Source organism: Diceros bicornis, chromosome 11 (assembly GCF_020826845.1).
Source record: "Diceros bicornis minor isolate mBicDic1 chromosome 11, mDicBic1.mat.cur, whole genome shotgun sequence".
Classification (NCBI taxonomy): domain Eukaryota; kingdom Metazoa; phylum Chordata; class Mammalia; order Perissodactyla; family Rhinocerotidae; genus Diceros; species Diceros bicornis.
In genome coordinates, this window is record NC_080750.1 from 7285149 (window position 1) to 7302973 (window position 17825).

Consider the following 17825-nt stretch of genomic DNA (forward strand, 5'->3'; position numbering starts at 1 on the left):
TGTTTAGAAAGTTGCTTAATTATTATTGTTTTTTGAGATTCAAAAAAGAATGTTAAATTCTTATTTTAAGGTTTTTGTAATCCAGCCCATCATATTACTCAGTAAGAAGACTCACTGTCCCCTTGTGGGCAACGTAATGCCAAAACTTATTTAACTTTTGGTTCTTTATAAATTGGCAGTATGTTAGTTTTTTTGATAGTACAAAAGCTATAACACATATATGAGTTTGAATTTTAGCTGGTATGTCTTCCTAGCTGTACTACTTTAGGTAGATTTCTTAATCTCTCTAAGCTGTAGTTTGTTCATCATAAGAAGGGAATAATCAACCTCCTTTAAAGGATGATTATTCACTGTTGTATTCTCAGGGTCTAAAATGCCTGACACAGCAGGCAGCTAATAAATATTTGAACAAATGAACATATGACTATTTGCGAAGATTAAATAAAATTTATATAAAACACCCAGTACAGGATATAGCACGTCGCAAGTAGTCAAAATTATAGGTAAAATGTGGATTTTTTTTAAAAAAAAGGTATGTTTCACTGAATAAGGCCCAAGTTTTCATTTTCATTGTAAGAAATAGGTAATCCAAAAAGGAAGAACCGATTACAGAATATAGGACTTTAAGAAAATAATAAGTATTAAATGTTTCACAGAATTTTGAGATGGAATGGACCTTAGATATCCTCTAGTCAAGCCATTTATTTTGTCAATGAAGAAACAGATATACAGGGGACTTGAATAACTTTACCAAAGATTGCATTCACTTCCTTAAGTCGTCTTCTCAGCTAAACAGTTTCCCCAATCCTGTACTTATATGTTACTGCATATTTGGATCACAATCAGCAGACTTTATATTTATATTTTAGCATCTTATTCAATTTGAACAAAGCCTTTCAGGTTTTTTAATTCCTGATTCTGCAGCCACGCTGTGTGCTGATAAAATGACTTTTGAGGTTATTATTCAAGTCATTAACAGAGTTATTAAGCTAGACTAGGTAGAGGACAGACTGATGTACAATCCAGCTTCCTTTCGACATAGTGTTATTCAATCAGATACAAACCCACACAATTATATTAGCATCCAGCTCATATTTTTATCTCTTCTATAGGGATAACTTGCTTTGCTGGGTTGAGTCTTTGTGATTTTTCAGGAGTGACAGACAAGAGTGATAACAGATTTAAATGTTCTTTTATTATTGTAGGATCTGATTCTTTAAGGTCAGAAAACAAAATTATTAAATGTGTCTAGGGATGTTATCTTATAGTCTCTTTTCTAGTCCGAGATTTTAATTCTGTTACCAATGTTCATTCTATACTTATAAATTCAAATTTCTTTTCTGTCATCCCTCTCTTCCTTCTGCCAAAATAACATTATTTTTCTATCAAGATTTTTGACACTTTTTCTTTACGGACCAGTTTCTTTCTGTTCAGAATTAGATCTAGAACAGCTTCCCCTATAAATGTCTCTGTTGTGATAGAGTCAGAATAGCAGAAGAGCACAGACTTTGGAGCCAGGCTGAATGGATTCAGATTGTTGCTCCATCACTTCCATAGCTGTGTGACCTGGGCAGATCACATCCTCAGCTGTACAACGGGGGATAATGGTAGTACTGTGTGTAACTTCATAGAGTTGTTGAGGATCAGCTCAGTTAATATATGTGAAGTGCAAACAACCTAACTGGAACCTAGCAGGTGCTGGAAAATGGAAAAGTGTGTGTTGTTATCATTGTCATTAGAGTTATTATCATCTCTGGGAAATGAAAGTGTCATCTGGGCAGGAAAGGACTTTGGCAGACACACTGATTTGGCCATTTAAGACTAATAGCAATCGAAGTCCTGCATCCATTCTGCCTTATTTATGGCTCTTCAAACATTTCATCGTATTAGATGAGCAGCACTGCACCAGAACCGTCCTTGGGTGAGTATTCATGTTCGTTTGTATCCAAGGCGCACTCTAGTATTAGACCCCAGCAATTTCCGTTAAGAAGGCCTCCATAGGACTGGCCCTTGAAGTTAATTCACAAATCAACTTTGTTAAATAAAAACTCTCTTGTTGTCTTTTAATATAGCTTTTTTAATCTTCACTGAGATTTCTAATAATTCTGCCCAAATAATAGGAATGAATCGAATGCTTCCAGTGAGAGAACGTTCCAAAACAGAGGAAGACATTCTCCGGGCAGCACTGAAGTACAGCAACAGGAAGACGGGCAGTAATCCTACCTCAGCCTCTGATGATTCCAATGGGCTGGAGTGGGAGAATGATTTTGTTAGTGCCGAAATGGATGATAATGGCAATTCTGAGTATTCCGGATTTGTAAATCCTGTATTAGAACTGTCTGATTCTTGCATGAAGCAATCTGATGCAGATCAACAGAAACGATAGGGTAAATTGTGTGACCCTGTCTATCAGTTATGACCAAATGTTAAAAACCAACTAGAATGTATAAATGGTTATGCTGAGCCTTTTTGTAAGAGGGAGGTATGAAACCATGTTGTAAATGCTTATTAGAAAGGAGTAGGAATGGTAGGCTATATCTGAATTGCTTCAGAATTAAGTGCAATTTCATCACCTGCCTTCTGCTTTTCAAAAACAATTTAATGGTTCTGTCGTATTATCAATTAAATTTATTTTAACTTTTCTTTATAGCATTCCTGTTTACTGTTTGTAGATTTCACTTTTTAAAAACAGTTTTATTAATTTTACTTTGAATGCTTTCTTAAGCCTATTTCAGTAGCTAACTGTGAAAATATTAAGGCTATTTGTGTTAATTCTCAGCAGATGTGAAGGGAGCATGAGGAACTGCCAGATTCAAATTTAGAATAGTGTTCCCTTTTCCAGCATTATTTATTCCTGTGACTTATTTAAGTTTTATCATCTAGAAGTAAGCACAATTGGAGTAGATGGCCCTGAAGAAATACTGGCTGAAGTATCAGTTTCTTTCTGCACTTACAACATAACCTAGTATAATAATGTTGATTCAGTCTGAACAAAGGATAAGATATGTTAAAAAGCTTTCAGAGTTTGGACACATAAAGTTGGTAATCAAAAGTAATATTTAAGAAAGTATATATACTTAGGTCTTTCACTTCCTTTTACATGCCACTATAAATATGAATATTGGTTTAAGTTAATTGATATACTAAATTTCTAGGTGTCATTTTTTTAAATTCTATATTTCCAATGATTGGTCTTAGGAAGATTTTACACAGAATATATTCTCTGTGCATGATTTATTAAGAAAGGAAAACCTAAAAAGGTAATACGGGTATTTCAAAGTAAATAAAATCCTTTCTGTATGAAAGGATCTGTTGATTTTATTAAGCTTTCCTTTGCCTTGTAATACAAGGTGCTTTAATGGGATGGAACTAAGTATATCAATATATATAACTGCATTTTGTGATATACCATTAGCTCTTCTTTTCTCTGAAGTTTACATATCAATTTAAAAGGCCAAGGATATAAGACACTCCCTAATTGCTTGTCTTGATTTTGCTGAGGATTGAGTATGATTTTAGTAAGCAAGCTGTTCTTTGATTTTTCGTTAGTGTTTTTTTCTTTTCTTTTTCTTGCAACAATGACAGTGCATGTTCTCAAAAATATAGGAAGGTCCATATATAAATAGAAACTTAAAGTTCTTGCTGTACTTAAAAAAAAAAATCATGTGGCCCTTTCAATATTTGAACTGGTAGGCAATGACAGCTGAAGTTTCATCTCTGTTTTTATCTCATAGACATAAATATGACACTTTACATTTAAATATGTAAATATATATGTAATGCTATTATTTATGTCTCCTGACATAATTTAAGTTGTAGCTGTGTCATTGGAAATATTTTAAATGTAATCTATATTCACATTGCCTGTGTTATGCTTTTTTTTTTTTTTTTTTTTTTTTTTTTTGTGAGGAGATCAGCCCTGAGCTAACATCCGCCAATCCTCCTCCTTTTTTGCTGAGGAAGACGGCCCTGGGCTAACATCGGTGCCTATCTTCCTCCACTTTATATGGGACGCCGCCACAGCATGGCTTACCAAGCAGTGCGTCGGTGCGCGCCCGGGATCCGAACCAGCGAACCCCGGGCCGCCGCAGCGGAACGCGCGCACTTAACCGCTTGCGCCACCGGGCCGGCCCCCTGTGTTATGCTTTTTAAAGTTTATATTCATCAGATGTATATTTTTGGTTTGGCATAAGCTATGATTGTAATTTTTCTTGGCATTTTGTTCATAAAGAATTTTTTGAAGGAATGGTAACTTCTCAAGGATTGTGAATAAACACATTTTTACATTTAAAAATAATAAATTATTGATAATTACTAGCTTTACTCCATATACATGCAATAATTCTGACTCCTAACTTATAAAATAATCATTTAACTAAATCTGCTGTGAAGACAAAAAGGAGTGAATTAGGAAAGCACAGGATGGAATAAAACTTAAAAATGTTTGTGTTTTAACTGCTAAGAAAAGGATGTTTTCTTGCTTTGTATGTTTATAAAAGACACTAGAAATAACATTTATTTATTTGGCAAATATTGGAGAGTCTGCTGTGTTTGGTAGGGTGTTGAGGACACAGTAGTAAAAAGACATAAAAAGTCCCTGCTCTTTTTCTTACGTTCTGGTGAGAGGGAGACAATAACAAGTAAACATTAAATAAGAAAACCATTGATCACAATTAGGAAATATACAAGATGATAGGGCGCAGAACAGCTGGGGACAAGTGACTACTTTTGATAGGTCAAGGGAGTCTTCTGAGATTGGAGCTGAGACCTAATTGTTGAGCGGGAACCAGACAGGTAAGAAAGCCTGATGAAGCACATTGTGTACACCAGCAAGTGCAAAGCTCTGAGGTAGGAGACAGTGAATAAAAAGACCACTGGGACTGAAGCATCGGGAGTGGGGTCGAGGGCTATGAGGTGACACTGGAGGAGTAGGTAGGCGCCAGATCATGCAAGGCCTTGTAGGCCATGGTTAAGAGTGAATTTTATTTGATGTATAATAGGAAGCCACTGATGTTTTGTAAGCTGGAGTGTACAGTGATCAGATTTGCATTTTTCAGAAATTCCTCTAGCTGCTGTATGGAGAACAGGTTGTAAGAGGCAAGAGTGGACGTGTGGTACTCCCAGCGAGGTGTGCTGTGGCTTGGGGTGATGATGGCTGTAGGAATGCAGAGCAGATTAACTTGAGAGATAGACCTACAAGATTTTCTGATGGGTTAGATATGGGGGGCAGAAGAAGGGATGGAATCAGAGATAACTGTAGGTAATGCCTCCAGTGTGGTGCCCTGGCGACCTTGCTCACTGCATATATCCACATAGCAATACTCAACCATAGTCTGACCCAAGTCTTGACAGAGAGCCCTGTGACCCTCCCTGGAACTGGCAAGATAGGCAGTCTTAGAGGAGCTGTCACAAGGACATTTGTCATCTGCTTCCCTATCTTGCAGAAGGCTGCCATGAGGCAACTTCTCATCCAACTCCCAGGTTCCAGTGAGGCATGGGATTCCCACCCTGCCCCCACTCAGATAACAGATGTAGGCTAATGAAACTGCTTGGCTGGAGTTTAGAGTTGGCTCCTCAATGACAGAGCTACCCTCCACATATATCATCTGTCATCTGGCCCCCCTGGTTCAGTGTCATCCTAGGGACATCCCTAGGGTTCAAAGAGGTGGGACACAGACACTGCTGATCTTGCTTTTGCTCTCTGTGTAAGTAATACACTGTCTGAATCTATTTGAGCTCTTTGTCTCCCTGATGGCCAGATCTGTGGAAGTGTGACAGCCAACCTAGCAACTGCAGCTACACTTGACAATAACTTCTTGGTTTCTGACTTAATAAATGTAATGGGAGGAACACGTTTGGGTAAGTGGGGGAAATTAAGAGTTCTGTTTTGGAAAGTTAAATTTGAGGTTTTATGAGGGATCTGAATGAAGATGTCAAGTAGGTAATGGGGTATATGCCTGCAGCTCAGAGAAGAGGTCTAGGTACAAGTTTAGGAGTCCTTAGGCAAATGGTATTTTAAGTCATTATACTAGCTGAGATCACCCCGGGAAGCATATAGTCAGAGAAGCCCAACTAAGTGTTGACATTTAGAGGTCAAGGGTAGAGAAATGGCCAAAAGAAGCAGATACGGGAGGAATGCAAGGAACCGAAGAATGTGCTGTCACAGGAGCCAGGAAACGGGCAGAGTCAACCACGTCGCTGCTGCGGGTGCAGCGAGAGAAGACAGGCGCGCCAGCCGGGTTTGGGAACACAAAGCTTGTTGCATGGTATCGTATTTACAAATGAGGGAATGGAAACTGGGGAGTATCTCACAACGGGTGAAGAATAAAGAATGGCCAGTGTAGACAATGTTTTTGAGAAGTTGCTGTCAGAGAGCAGAGAGATGGGGTAGCTGGAGGGGAATTTAGAACTATGTGAGGGTTTTTATTTAGGATGCTAGAACTTCTAAAATGGTATGACCTAGAATTGTACCTGCTCTTTTTTTTCCAGTCATTCGAGAAATGTTTTTTTAGTAGAGGCCAGAACTTTATTTTACTTTAACTATGTAAAGATGTTCTAATCATAATTCAAGAACACATATCTTAAAAAGATTTTATATCAAGAATATAGTATTTACTTGGTACCTCTGGTTAATTATCTGACAGTAAAGGAGATCACAGAAGAATTCAGTGAAAAACACAGATTTCCTGTGTCTGATTCTTGTATCCTCAGGAAATATTAAAGCTGAAAGTGAAATTAAATTAGGAAATTGATATTAAAATAAGTTATCACGAGTATTTTTATTAATATTGCTGATTTTTTTTCTGAACCCAGACGTAATAATGTCCTCTGTACTTCAATAATCTTCTATCTGTGACCATTAAATAGAAGGACTGCTTGTGCTCAGTGCTGTTCACAATAACACGTACTGTGTGTAACACCGTGGTGAGAACACTGCACACTGTACCTCAGGTGATTTTCACAGAAACCCCGTGAGGGAGGCACTACTGGAATCCCTGTTTTTCAGGAGAGGAAACTGAAGCTCAGAGTTAGTGACAAATTCACCAGGAAATGGTAGATAAAACCAGGCAGGGTGACTCAGAGCCCACACTCAACACCACACATGCTTCCTTTCTAGAGGAATTAGATCAGTATTGTTTTTGAGGGTTTTTTGAGGTTTGGGGGCTTTTTTGCTTAGCTGTTAGAAAAAGTCTGTCTAAACTAACTTTGGATGATTGGAAATTGTATTAAGAAATCAAAAGTGATATTATAAAAAGGCACTTTGACCTAAGGTGAAGTTGCACTGTTTTACCTTATCTTGACTGTCTACCCTCAGAAGTTTTCTGTTTTAAAGTGTTACTGCCTTGATTTTGGCTTTTGAGCAGTGATTTCACTGACAGTATTAAGAAAGCTGTTGTGTTCCCGTGCATCTCACGATTTTCTCTCCCGTGAAGATGCTAGTAGGCAGTGCCAAAATGGTTCATCTCTAGGCCCTCAGTGGGAAACCAGCAACAGAGCTGAAATCACTGCTTTCCCATTTTTTTCACCAGTGTTCCTGGCCTAAATTCATTGCTTAAGAGATACAAGGCCAGATAAATATTTTCATGTAGGCTGAATAGTAGAATGATGAGCGATGTACTTGGTAACTACGCATACCAACTAGAAGGCCGGCAGATTCCACCGCACTTGATCGTGCTCATCGGTCGTCACCAACTGAAATGGAAGCTCTGATTGTTTCAGTCAGGGTCCAGTTAGTACAATAGTCACCACACCTGTTATTTTAACAGATAATTACTGTAAGGAATTAAACCCCTGTTAGAGAACTGGAAAAGTAGAAAGGGATATGAGATAACATGGAAGCAGCTACCACATAAACACATACACACCATGTTAACAATAGTTATCTCCTGGTAGCAAGATTATGGCCAATTTTTCTACAAGACATATTGAAACAAACACGACCACTCATGTTAGAGCCTCAAGGTAATGCTTCTTCAAGTCAGTCAATGCATTAGATAGTAGAGACAGAATCTTCTAGAATATGGTTATATAATCATATGGTATATGAGATTTCACTGTTGGAGAGCACCACCTTGTCATAAAGATGCAGGTTCTAGAAGAGACTGCCTACGACTAACACTGGCACTGATTAATACACCCCTCTACTTAAAGAGCCCAAGAAAAATCAATTTCCTGGGACAAATGAGTCCTTAAGGGGTGTACTGAAAGTTTCACAACGTAGCTGCAGTATCTTGTATCAAACACTAATACTTTTGTTTGCCCCCACCACCATCCACTGCGGCCTTTTGTGTGTGTGTGTGAGGAAGCTCAGCTTTGCGCTAACATCCAATGCCAATCCTCCTCTTTTTGCTGAGGAAGACTGGCCCTGGGCTAACATCCATGCCTGTCTTCCCCTACATTATATGGGACGCCGCCACAGCATGGCTTGACAAGCGGTGCGTCGGTGCGCGCCGGGGGTGTGAACCTATGAACCCCGGGCCTCCGAAGCTGAGCGCGCACACTTAACCGCTGCGCCACCGGCCGGCCCCAATTGTGGCCATTTTTTGAGAAAATGCTTTTCCTGTCCACGTGGTCACTGCCTGGAGCAGCCGTTATTTAGTGAGCAGAGGGTAGAAGGTGGGCACCGGACCCAAGCTGGCCCTTCCCTGGAACTGGAGTTGGGCGATCAGCTTCTCTTTGGGTGGCTGGTCAATAGCATGTAACACTTGGGAGCGACTGGGCCGTGTGCCCCACGCGGAGTGAGGGACAAACAGAGAATGTAGCCAGGACGCACGGAGGGCAGAGCTGGAGGCGTCTGAGTCCCCAGCACAGCCGCCGCCTGAGGCCTGCTGCACTCCTTCCCTCCAGCAGTCAGAGAACAAAGCAAATGGTTGGAGAATGAGACTTTACTATGTGCGCGGGGGATGCTGTTAAAATTGTGAATTCAAATTTAACAACTTATAGTACATAAAAATCAAATAATTTAAAACTTGGTAAGAAAACTGAAAAATAATTCTAAACTTAACAGAGTGGTACATTAAAATGTTTAAAATATTGGGCTTAGGTGCTGAAGACAGATAAAGAGAACTGTATTCTCAGGAATAAGCACTCTATAATTCTATAGAAAATCAAGGTATTATTGCTCAAATAAGTCTTCCCATATTAAAACCACAATGACACACGGACACTACTCCAAAACACATTATGCTGCGTTCCAGTACTCTGGTACCACGAGTACCAACAGGCTACAACACCAGTAACAACTTGCCCATAGTCTTGACCTTGAAAACAAATGGCTATTGTAAAATAATATGACCAAAGAGACAGTTCCTTACAAACAAAATTAAAACAAAACATAGGACTAAAGTTGAGCATAAAAAGAAAATAATATAACCTTACTTTGAGAACACTATTCTTTCATCACAAAGGATACTTCTTGTACATTAAGCCTCACAGTTGTACACTTAAAATAATACTTCATACATCCAGGAATGCAACAGGTGACTAAATCGATGACTAATGCCATTTACAGACTTCAAAATGATAATACCCGATCCCAAATTTGCCACCATAACAGACGACCATAATAGACTACACTCAGAAACTGACACCGATTAATAGTACTGGCACACCACTTAGTACGTGGAGTGTCTGTGGAGTGTCTATAAAGTGTCCACAGAGCTCTGCATCCTTCACGATTCTCTTCTTAGCCGTCTGTGTTCACAATTCATTTTCATCCATTTCTGTAGGAGAAGTGTTTTGGGTGGAACAGTATGAATAAGTGCCATACTCAGGTACGGGCTTCTGTGGTGGCCAATTGTTTTCTTGCAAGAGTGATCTTGGAGACAAAATAAACTGAGTCTCAAAAAACTCTAATGACTCTCCATCCTCCTTCTCTATCAGGAACTGATACTCGCCGAATCTGACCATGCACTTGTATGGCAGGTCCATTTTATTCAGGTAGCCCAGCTCCCTGTTGTCCACAATCAGATTGGTCTTCTTACTCATATTTTTAATTTCAAAAGAGAGAATTGAGCTATCAAATTTTTTAAACAGCTGCAGAGAAAACTGAACTCGGGAAACCTGTTTGTCCTGAAAGGTATAATGACAGATGTTGGAATTTCGGCCAAATTTCACCACTTCGCTGGAGGGGAGTTTCTCTCGGTTATAAAACCTTATGGATTGGAATACTCCACTTTGCAGCTGGGCGGGATGGTAAACAGTCATCTGGAGACACGTTACTGTCTCTTCTGTGTCTGCATCTTCAAAATTCGACATGGTGCGCACCAGAATCTGACGCCCCTGCGGCGAGCAAACCACACGTTAGTTCACCCCCATACTTCAGGCATTGAGATCTTTGATTCTAATAATTTGATGAAAATCTTCTCATAGGTGATTTATTTGAACTTTAAGAAAACAACACATAGAATACTTTCAATTAACTAGTAGATATGTGAAAACTTACACCAAGTCCCATGAGAACTGGTGTATTACATTTTCCTATCTCTCTATTTTTCATTTCAAGCTTGATGATAAGACCATACATATAATCCAGACACTAACGAGGAATGGTTGTTGATAATAAAGTGATCTGGGGGAGCATAAAGAAACTTTACTTCCTTTCTCACTTAAATAGAGTGACTTGGACCCAGAGAAAATATGACAGCTGTTCTTTAAAAAGAAAATCCAGAATAAAGACTCCCTTTAGTTTGAATGCCCTCAGAAGATATACACACAAAGAAAGCCTACAGTTTATTAACTGAATTATAATTAGATGTATTATGAACTGTGAAACCTGATTAAATAAAAAAATAGTTATAAGCAAATAATTGCAACATTTGTCCTTTATATCCTCACTTAGATTTCTAGCACGTAAAGTTAAAAATGGTAAATATTTTAAAAGCTTATTTTATTCTATAATTTAAAAATTTAGACATTATACACTTTTTTAAAAAAATAAATCTCCACAAGGTAGTTCCAAATATCATAGTCTGTACTCGTACTGGAACTGTTTATTTTTGTCAATGGTTCCTAATGACCAGACAGACAAACTGTCATTAACCACAAGCAGTGTAGTCTAACTGCTGCTAACCACAGTCCTCCAGAGCTCACCGCCCCGCGGTGCCCTCTGCCTCCACTGCACCACATGCACCTTTAATAATCAGTGGAGGAGTCAGTGTAACAGGATAGGAGAACTAGTTACTAAAATCTTTGAGAGGTTATTTTGACACAGAACTGCCATTTTACAACTAATTTATTTTAAAAGAATTACACGCACATGATTTAAAAATTCAAACAGTAAAAAAGGATTTTTTAAAAAGTATCTTCCCTCCACCCTAATCCTTAGTGTCCCCATCAAGAGTCAACTACTGTAAAAGTTGCTTTTATCCTTACACAAATTGTCTTTACACAACAAGCATAACTAAGTGTGTGCTCAGACACATACACACGTTTCTACGCAGGGAAAAAATTTTCTTACACAGATAGGAATATTCTGTATTTAGTTCTAGACCTTGCATTTTTCAGCTAATCATACAAATGGGTGATTTTCTGCCACATCTACACATAAATATACCTCATTTTTGAACAGCTGCATAGAATTCCTTTTATCTAGTGTAGTGGTAAATTATACGAATAGATAGAATGACATTGAGTCCCCCTACATTCCTTAAAGACTGTATTTGGGGTTTGGGGATCAAGAGTCTTAAGTGAAGTTAATTGGTTGTTTTATTGTTTTTGTCTGCCATCTATATTAGATGTGGGTATCAAAACTACGCTGGTTAAAAAAAGAACAATGCTTTCTTTCTCTTTTTATGCTTGCTGCTATTTACTTTTTTTGGGGGGGGGGGAAGATCAGCCCTAAGCTAACATCCATGCTAATCCTCCTCTTTTTGCTGAGGAAGACCAGTTCTGAGCTAAAATTCATTGCCAATCCTCCTCCTTTTTTTTTGCCCCAGAGCCCCAGTAGATAGTCGTATGTCATAGTTGCACATCCCTCTAGTTGCTGTATGTGGGATGCGGCCTCAGCATGGCTGGACAAGCGGTGCGCTGGTGCGCACCCGGGATCCGAACCCGGGCCGCCAGTAGTGGAGCGCGCACACTTAACCGCTAAGCCACCAGGCCGGCTCTGCTGCTATTTACTTTTAAGATACAATCTTTCCCTCCATTTTGCAAAGTTATGCTGCTAAAAATCAAACTCCCAATTTATTCAATTATTCAACAAATGACATAGCTGAGCAAAATTTCTTTTTTATTGATTTGGAAATCTATCTTTAGTTTTAAATTTACTTTCATAATAGATTCTTTTTGGACATTATCACATCATATTGCATCACCTAAGCAGGCAACAGATGCCCAGCTATAAGTAGAAAAAATGAGAGGAATCCTCAAAATCTTGGGCAAAGGGTAATAAAAACTACTATGAAACTGAAGGCAGCAAGAAAATACACAATGGGTAGAATTGGTTAATCCATCCTACACTGTGATTTGAAGATCCTTTAATCATGATGCTGAAGTCTCACTATTCAAGAAGCAGACAGAATAAAAGACTAATTATAACAAACCATGAGATGATGCAATTAGTGGTTGACAAGAAAAGAATTAGCTGTTGACAAGTGAAGAGCCTAAAAACGAAGAGCAGGAATCTGTCAGTGGTCTCAGCCTTGTTTAGGACATACTGCCGTCATTCCAGTTCATTCTCGGACTTTGGACACTCACAGTTCCACGATGTATTCTGGATATAGTCTTTTGGTAAAATCCAATTTTGTTTTTGTGTCCTTGTGTAACCTACTAGTTCAGAATTCAGTCTTTTGAGCAAATCTGCCACCAAGAAAAGTTTGCCCCATACAGGCTCTTCTGCCTAGCACCCAGGGCAAAGATATATTATCCACTGCAAGGGAAAAAATTGGCATTCCAGTTTACAAAGCAGTGGCTCTAAGTGTCTTGGTGTGAATCAATTCTCAGGGTTTGATGAACTTCTGGGTTCACCACCATGACCCTCCAAGAAACACAGAGGTAGACTGTATTACTGTCAAATACTGGCTGCCCCTCCCCACCAGGCCTGTCCCTACTGGTTCTGCTCCTTCAGAAAGATGACACTTCCCACTCCATTGACAGCCATGTCAATGAAACACAACGGAAGTGACAAGGAAGCTTATTTCCAAGCAGAAGCCTTAAAAGCCACTGTGTAGTTCCACCTCTCTTCTTTCCTTCCGCCACATCAGCAGTCCCCAAAAGGACCAGTTCTGCCTCGGTCCCAATGCCATAAAGGACATGTAATATGGGCAAGAAATCCACCCCTCTTTCTGTAGGTCATCAGTTGCTAAGCCATAAGGTGGCCTGCCATGTGCAGTCGCCTATCTTATGAAAGTACAACAGACTGCAAACCTGACAGCGATAACGGCTACCACTCACCACCCGCCATTAGTGCACCAGGTGCAGTGATGCCCTTTACACATAACTGTCCTACCTAATCTTCAACACAACCCTACGAATCACCCTCACAGATGAGGGAGCTGAGTCTCAGAGGACTTAGCTAAGTAGCCCAGATCACAAAGCCAGTGTCAAAGGCAAGATTCAAATAGAACAGAACTGCACCCTCTCTTACCCCCTACAACACTGCTCCCTGTTACCAGGTACTTCACAAACCAGAGCAGCTAACCTGTAGAGAAGGGGGTCACGGATGTGTGTTACAACAAGCAAGATACCAACCTAGTTTCCAGTCTTGGGGAGGGAAATACATTATTCCTGCTGCCTCGTAAGAGGAGGGGGCTCTGAAGCACCAGCTTACTGGGAGCATCAGTTATCCTGAAGCCCGGGTGTAGGATATTAGCATAGACCTAGTACGCACTAGTAATTGCCGTGGGTTGTTTGGGAAGCTCCAAAGTTGAATAAATCATGGTCTCTGACCTCAAGGAACTTAGAAATTAATCTATTCATTAATTATTTCCAGGCTGCCAGGTCCCGCTACAAAGTGGCCTGAATCTCTGACATGTCTGAGGCGTCAGCAAAAAAACAGAAAAGACGGAAACTAACAAAAAACTAAAATAATAAACTAAAATTGGTAGATCTTTTTTTAAAAAAAAAATCACTAGTGTGCAAATGCTCAAAAGCAGATTTTCAAATCCGTTTGTTATGGAAGAAACAGAAGAACAATGAGCTTACATAGTGGTAACAGCGGTGGCCTCTGGAGAGGGAAATGAGTCGGGCTGGAGAGGGGACTGCACACTGCACCTTTGGGATTTTATACCATCACACTTCATATCTATTCGAACATTTAACAAATAGTTTCTCTACAAAACCACAAACCATCTGATTTTTATGGAACTCCATTTAAATGGAGTTGGAGATCAGCCAAGTATGGTTAAAGCGGTAAACTGATGTCTGACATCAGACACTTAAGGGAGTCTCAGAGCTGGAACAGAAGGGCTGGACTCGGGTCGGCTTCCGACTCCTCTCAAAGGAAAGGAGGGTGGATATGTGTTCAGGTGTTATGTGCAAAAACATGCTCTCCACCCCTGCTCACATTCCCACTCCCCACCCCTGCCAAACACACACGTTTGTGCACACACAGACACACAGACACACACACACCAGCTACCCCTCCCAAGGCCTGCAGAGCCAGTGAAGAGACACACTATCCTCATCCTGCAGAAGGCTGTTTGGCCTTCAGCTGTGATGAACAAAAAGATAGACATATTTTTGCTAAATGGAGCCAGGTGTCCCAGCAGCTTAACAGAAAGCTTGGCTCCCCTGGGTGGTCAAGTGTGCCAACGGGTTTCTCTTGCTTTAAGAGTTTGGTTTTTTAAAACAAGCTCCCTTGTAATAATGGTTTGTTCTGGGTGACCTGTTAAGGAAAGTCTCTCTCTAAAACTTGTACTTTCATCCCTCCTCCGCCCCCCACCCTATCGATATTCCCAAGAGAGAGTATGTCTTTGCCTTGTGGCAAGTAGAAGTTTCCTTTTCCTTCAAAGGAAACTTCTGTCCTTTTTGCCCAACACTGAGCTAAGAAGGGAAGAAAAACTTGGAAGCACAGCAAAAGACACAGATAACCTCCTGCCTGACCCCCTCACCGGTTATCACCCCGCGTGACTTGGAAGACATCCGTGAACCGTGCTGTTCAGCAGAATCGATACTTACCAAACAAGAGATCTTGCAGCAGGAGTCGTGAAAACTCCAACAGCAAGAGGGAAAGCTTCGGAAAGCTCGGTTGTTCTGCGAGGCGGTGCCTGGTGGGTCTGCGCCCAATCAAACACGCGCAGCCCAGCTTCTCCGCGGCCGCGAACGTCCGCCGTGAGGTTCGGTGTGGATTCCGGCTTCCAGAGGGTTTGGGAAATCCCTCCTTTCAATCTGAAAGCTGGGGAAAGTCCCAGAAAACAACGGATTACTATATTTTCCTAATAAACCAGATTGAAGCGAGGGGGGCAGGTCGAGAAGCACCCTCTGCAGAGAACCCGGCGCTGCAGGGAACCGGGCCCGCAGACACGTGGTGAGGGGCGGGGAGGGTGGCGAGGGGGCGCTGTGAGCCACGCTGCGTAATTGGGACTCTTGTCTTCCGATTAGGAAAAAACCTTGCAAAGCACAGAAAAGTACAAAGAAAACACACCCCGTCTCCCATATCTCCTTTCAGTGCTTCCCCCGCCGTTTATACACATTCCTGTATTTTGTGAAGCTGGGGTCATGCCCTATATTACTCTATCATCGTCGGGGCGCCTGGGCGATGGCCCCGCCGGCAGCAGCAGCGGGCGGTGACTTTCCCGAGTCCCCGAGAGACTCCTGGACGAAGCGTCCCCGTTGGGCGATACACAGAAAAGACAGTCCCCACTGCACCCCCAGACCCCGCCCGCAGGTACCTTGGGCACCGAGTCCGTGGGCTTCCCGGAGCCGCCTCGCCCGGGGCCCCGCCGCAGCTATCGGGGCGGGGGTCAGCCCGATGAGGACGGGCCGAGTGGGGGGCGCACACGGGACCGAGCGGGGCCGCGGGGCTGCGGCTCCCGATCCGCGCGCGCCGTCGCCTCCGCTCGCGGCCGAGCGCGCCCCCCCGGAGCCTGTAGCAGCCCGGCGGCGGGGCCTCCCGGACTCCGCCCGCCCTTCCCTCTCCGCCCGGCCCGGCCGCCCACGCCCTTCAGAGCCGAGGCCCGGCCCCCGACCGCCTCTCGACCGCACCGCCCCAAAAAGGGGCCCCTCCCGAGAGGACGTGACTTACGAGCCTGATTTTGAAAAGAGAATGGAATCTCTTCCGCATTAAGCGCGACTGCCCCAACCCCCCTCAACAAGTGTTGGCCTGGGATGGGGGTGGGAGGAGGCGGGGAGCTGAACTAATCTACCAAACTAGCCGGGTGCACGGCATGCGTCATCTCATCCCATCCTCAGCCAGAAGAGTAGGTCCCCCTTGCAGATGAGTGAACTGGCCCAGAGAGTGGGTAAGCGTCCGGCCGAGCAAGGGCAGAGGCAGGATCTGAACTTGCTCCAGAGCTCCTCATCAGCCTGCTGCTGCCCAGGATGCCCTCACCTGACCACGAGCAGTCCGGGCGCTTCCTCCTGGAAGTCCACCTGGAGGGATTCCTCCCTCGACGCCCAGGTCTGGGGTTCCACAAGTAAAGGCCGGTACCAGGTGCCATGGGAAACACTCGCCTTCCCACGAGTCCTTTATAGCTTAGTGAATAAGGCACACTTTTTCTGCCTCAGGAAGCAGGTTTGGAATGAACTGAGGGTGGAGAGAGCCTAAAGACAATAGGTGTCTAGATGGGGACAGGAGGGAGACTCAAGGAGAAAAGGATTGAGAACAGCGGAGGGAGGACAAAGCATGCGGTGACTGAGGTCAACCAGTCTACCTACTTCAAGGCTTGGGAAACTGCCCACCAGTTCTGGTAAACGGATGGAAGCCGTTTATTTGTCTGGGTTCCGCCCTTGACTTCAGCGGAGTGCTTCTTTATGGGTCAGTTTCACCGGCAATGAAGTGACGTCAACATCTGATAAAGAAGTTCTGGGGAGCGGTCAAGCTTTGAACTTTAGTTAGGTACAATCAAGAACCGTAAGCGTGAGGAAGGAAGGTGCCTCTACAAGTGAGGTAGATTACCGTAAGGCTGCAATTTTGTTTGTTAGTCAACAACATTTATCATTTCTTCTCTGAAAGAGACACACAGCCAGTGTGTATTCTTTCAGCTAAAGACCATTAGAGCAGGTGGAAGATAAGACCAGCAATTTGACAATACCAATAAACTCATACAATAAAATAATAGTATCAGAATTGAAGGTTCTGATTTCTAACCTTTAAAATTAAATAACATGTGAAAATGCTTTATAGATTCATGATGTTGAAGATTATTCCATTTTTCTGTTTCCCTTAAGGTGACTTACTAAATGACCCAAAATGAGATTTTTGAATAAGCCTTCAATCTAAATCAGAACCTAATTTTGGTAATGGTGTTCTCCCTCTGACTGACAACTGGTTAAAAATAATGGGTCTTAAAACCGAAAATGGCTTATGGACATTGAGAAACAGCCAAGAGGGCACAATTGAACAGTTTCTCTTCCCTAAACGCTTGAGGGGACACTTGCAGTGGCTGTGGTTACCACCCCCTGCTCGTTTCCCTTCAAACTAGTAACCCGGGCACAGACGTTCGCCACCTTGACTTCAGGGACTTCGTGAAAACTGACAAAAGGCCCCGAAAACTTCTAAAAGCTTGGATAGGGCCAAAGCCAAAAAGAAATGTGCCCATTTCTTTCTGTAATTTCAATTTATTGAGTTTTCTGAGGATCCCCAGGCGATATTTTAAAAGAAGCAATTTTAAATCACTAATACCTAAATTAGACAAAGTAATTTCTATTTCTTTTTGTGTAAAACC

At 42.0% G+C, this 17825-nt stretch overlaps 2 protein-coding genes across 5 annotated transcripts in view; one reads left to right on the forward strand and one right to left on the reverse strand.

Annotated features, from left to right (window-relative positions):
- AP1AR (adaptor related protein complex 1 associated regulatory protein) overlaps window positions 1-2647 on the forward strand; it is a 31052-nt gene extending 28405 nt beyond the window's left edge. Inside the window, exon 10 of the mRNA XM_058549914.1 lies at window positions 2121-2647. Within this exon, the coding sequence (XP_058405897.1) occupies window positions 2121-2386 (266 nt within the window). The 3' untranslated portion in view covers window positions 2387-2647. The remainder of the gene's footprint in view (window positions 1-2120) is intronic.
- Window positions 2648-9353: 6706 nt separating this feature from the next.
- Window positions 9354-16845, reverse strand: TIFA (TRAF interacting protein with forkhead associated domain). 4 transcript variants are annotated; one of them, XM_058549918.1, is made up of 3 exons: window positions 16816-16845; window positions 15118-15334; window positions 9354-10281 (listed from the first exon to the last, which is right to left on the reverse strand). In XM_058549918.1, exon 3 carries the CDS (start codon window positions 10255-10257, stop codon window positions 9700-9702), a length of 558 nt encoding a protein of 185 aa, XP_058405901.1. In that variant the 5' UTR covers window positions 10258-10281; window positions 15118-15334; window positions 16816-16845; the 3' UTR covers window positions 9354-9699. The 4 variants fall into 4 exon arrangements, with proteins under 4 accessions (XP_058405901.1, XP_058405899.1, XP_058405900.1 ...); XM_058549916.1 differs by lacking the exon at window positions 16816-16845 and adding an exon at window positions 16490-16767; XM_058549917.1 differs by lacking the exon at window positions 16816-16845 and adding an exon at window positions 16184-16251.
- Window positions 16846-17825: the final 980 nt, after the last annotated feature.

Bases quoted from the DNA above. Each gene is read 5' to 3' on its own strand.
- TIFA (XM_058549918.1), bottom strand. From the start codon at position 10,257: ATGTCGAATTTTGAAGATGCAGACACAGAAGAGACAGTAACGTGTCTC.